General features: G+C 60.8%; 1 protein-coding gene across 1 annotated transcript in view; it reads left to right on the forward strand.

Annotated features, from left to right (window-relative positions):
- The first annotated feature begins 1,082 nt into the window (after positions 1-1,082).
- The window catches only part of LAMTOR1 (late endosomal/lysosomal adaptor, MAPK and MTOR activator 1), a 19,292-nt gene continuing 19,102 nt past the window's right edge, over positions 1,083-1,272 (forward strand). Inside the window, exon 1 of the mRNA XM_019525330.1 lies at positions 1,083-1,265. Coding sequence (XP_019380875.1) covers positions 1,224-1,265 — 42 coding nt within the window. The 5' untranslated portion in view covers positions 1,083-1,223. The remainder of the gene's footprint in view (positions 1,266-1,272) is intronic.

The following is a 1,272-nucleotide window of genomic DNA, read 5'->3' on the forward strand; positions in this document are numbered from 1 at the left end:
GGCCTGGTCGTAGAAGGCCACCAGGTTGGTCTGACAGGACCTGCTTCAAATGAACCAGTGTTGGTTGCCCCTAAGCATGATCTCCCCCCTGGCCCCTCGTGGACATGCGCCAGGATAATTCTCTGAAAAAGCTTCCCCAGGACCGAGGTAAGACTAACTGGCCTATAGTTTCCTGGGTCCTCCTTCCTCCCCTTTTTAAAGATGGGACCCACATTAGCCCTCTTCCAGTCCTCTGGCACCTTGCCAGAGCACCATGAGTGCTCATACAGCCATACCAGGGGTCCCTGACTTACAACAGGAAAGAACTTTTTTGTCTTCATTCATGTCATATGCAGGAAAATATAGTTAAAAAAGAAAGAAAAACCATGCTAACCACTGCATTTAATGGCTGCATCTAGTGCAGTAGCTCCCCAGCAGGTTTCAGGAGGTGCCCCTGCCACTCTCTGGCAGGGGGAAGCCAATCCAGGACATGAGGGTCCCCGGTGCATCCAGCCTCTGGATTTCACGCAGTGGGGAAAGCAAGTGTGAGAGCAGCAGTATGGCACCTGCGGATGCAGCTCCCTCAGACACCTGCACCCCAAGGGTTGGGGGGGTGCAAAGAGAGTAGACCTGGGCTGCACTCAGCAGGGGCATTTAGCAGGACAAGGAGCAGTGGGCACAGGCTGCAGCAAAGGAAGTCAAGGCTAGAAAAACCCCCTCCCTTGGGAATCAAACAGAAGAAATGGTCTCCATCCTTGGAGGCTCTGAAGCCCCCACTACACCACACACACAACAACTCCCACAACCCGCCCTGTCTGAGAGCACCCCCACAGGACCCAGCCTCTTATATAGCCCTGCCCCTGTCACGTGACCAGAGAGCTGGCCCTCCTTCTCACGTGACCCAGCGGACACGCAGCCGGTTCCCCTGCCCGCCCCACGTGACGCCGCAAAGCTCCGGCCTCCCCCGCCACGTGACCCCCTAGCGGAGCGCGCCGATTGGCTCCTCCCCCTCTCTCCCCCGCCGGTCACGTGCCGGGGAAGCGGCAGGCGGGTCACGTGCCCGGAAGCGGCGGAGTGGGGCTGGGGGGAGTGGCCTCCTCTTCTCCCTCCTCCCCCTTCACTTACCCTGTCTCCTCCCTCGCGCTTGTTGTTGGAGCGAGGGCTCATGTGACCGGGGCGGCCGGGCCCAGCCGGACAGCGCCCACCGCTCCCGCCCCCGCCTCCCGGCCCGGCCTGGCCCGGCCATGGGGTGCTGCTACAGCAGCGAGAACGAGGCCTCCGACCAGGTGGGGG

This window comes from Gavialis gangeticus, unplaced genomic scaffold (genome assembly GCF_001723915.1).
Source record: "Gavialis gangeticus isolate Ggan-Ray unplaced genomic scaffold, GavGan_comp1, whole genome shotgun sequence".
Classification (NCBI taxonomy): domain Eukaryota; kingdom Metazoa; phylum Chordata; order Crocodylia; family Gavialidae; genus Gavialis; species Gavialis gangeticus.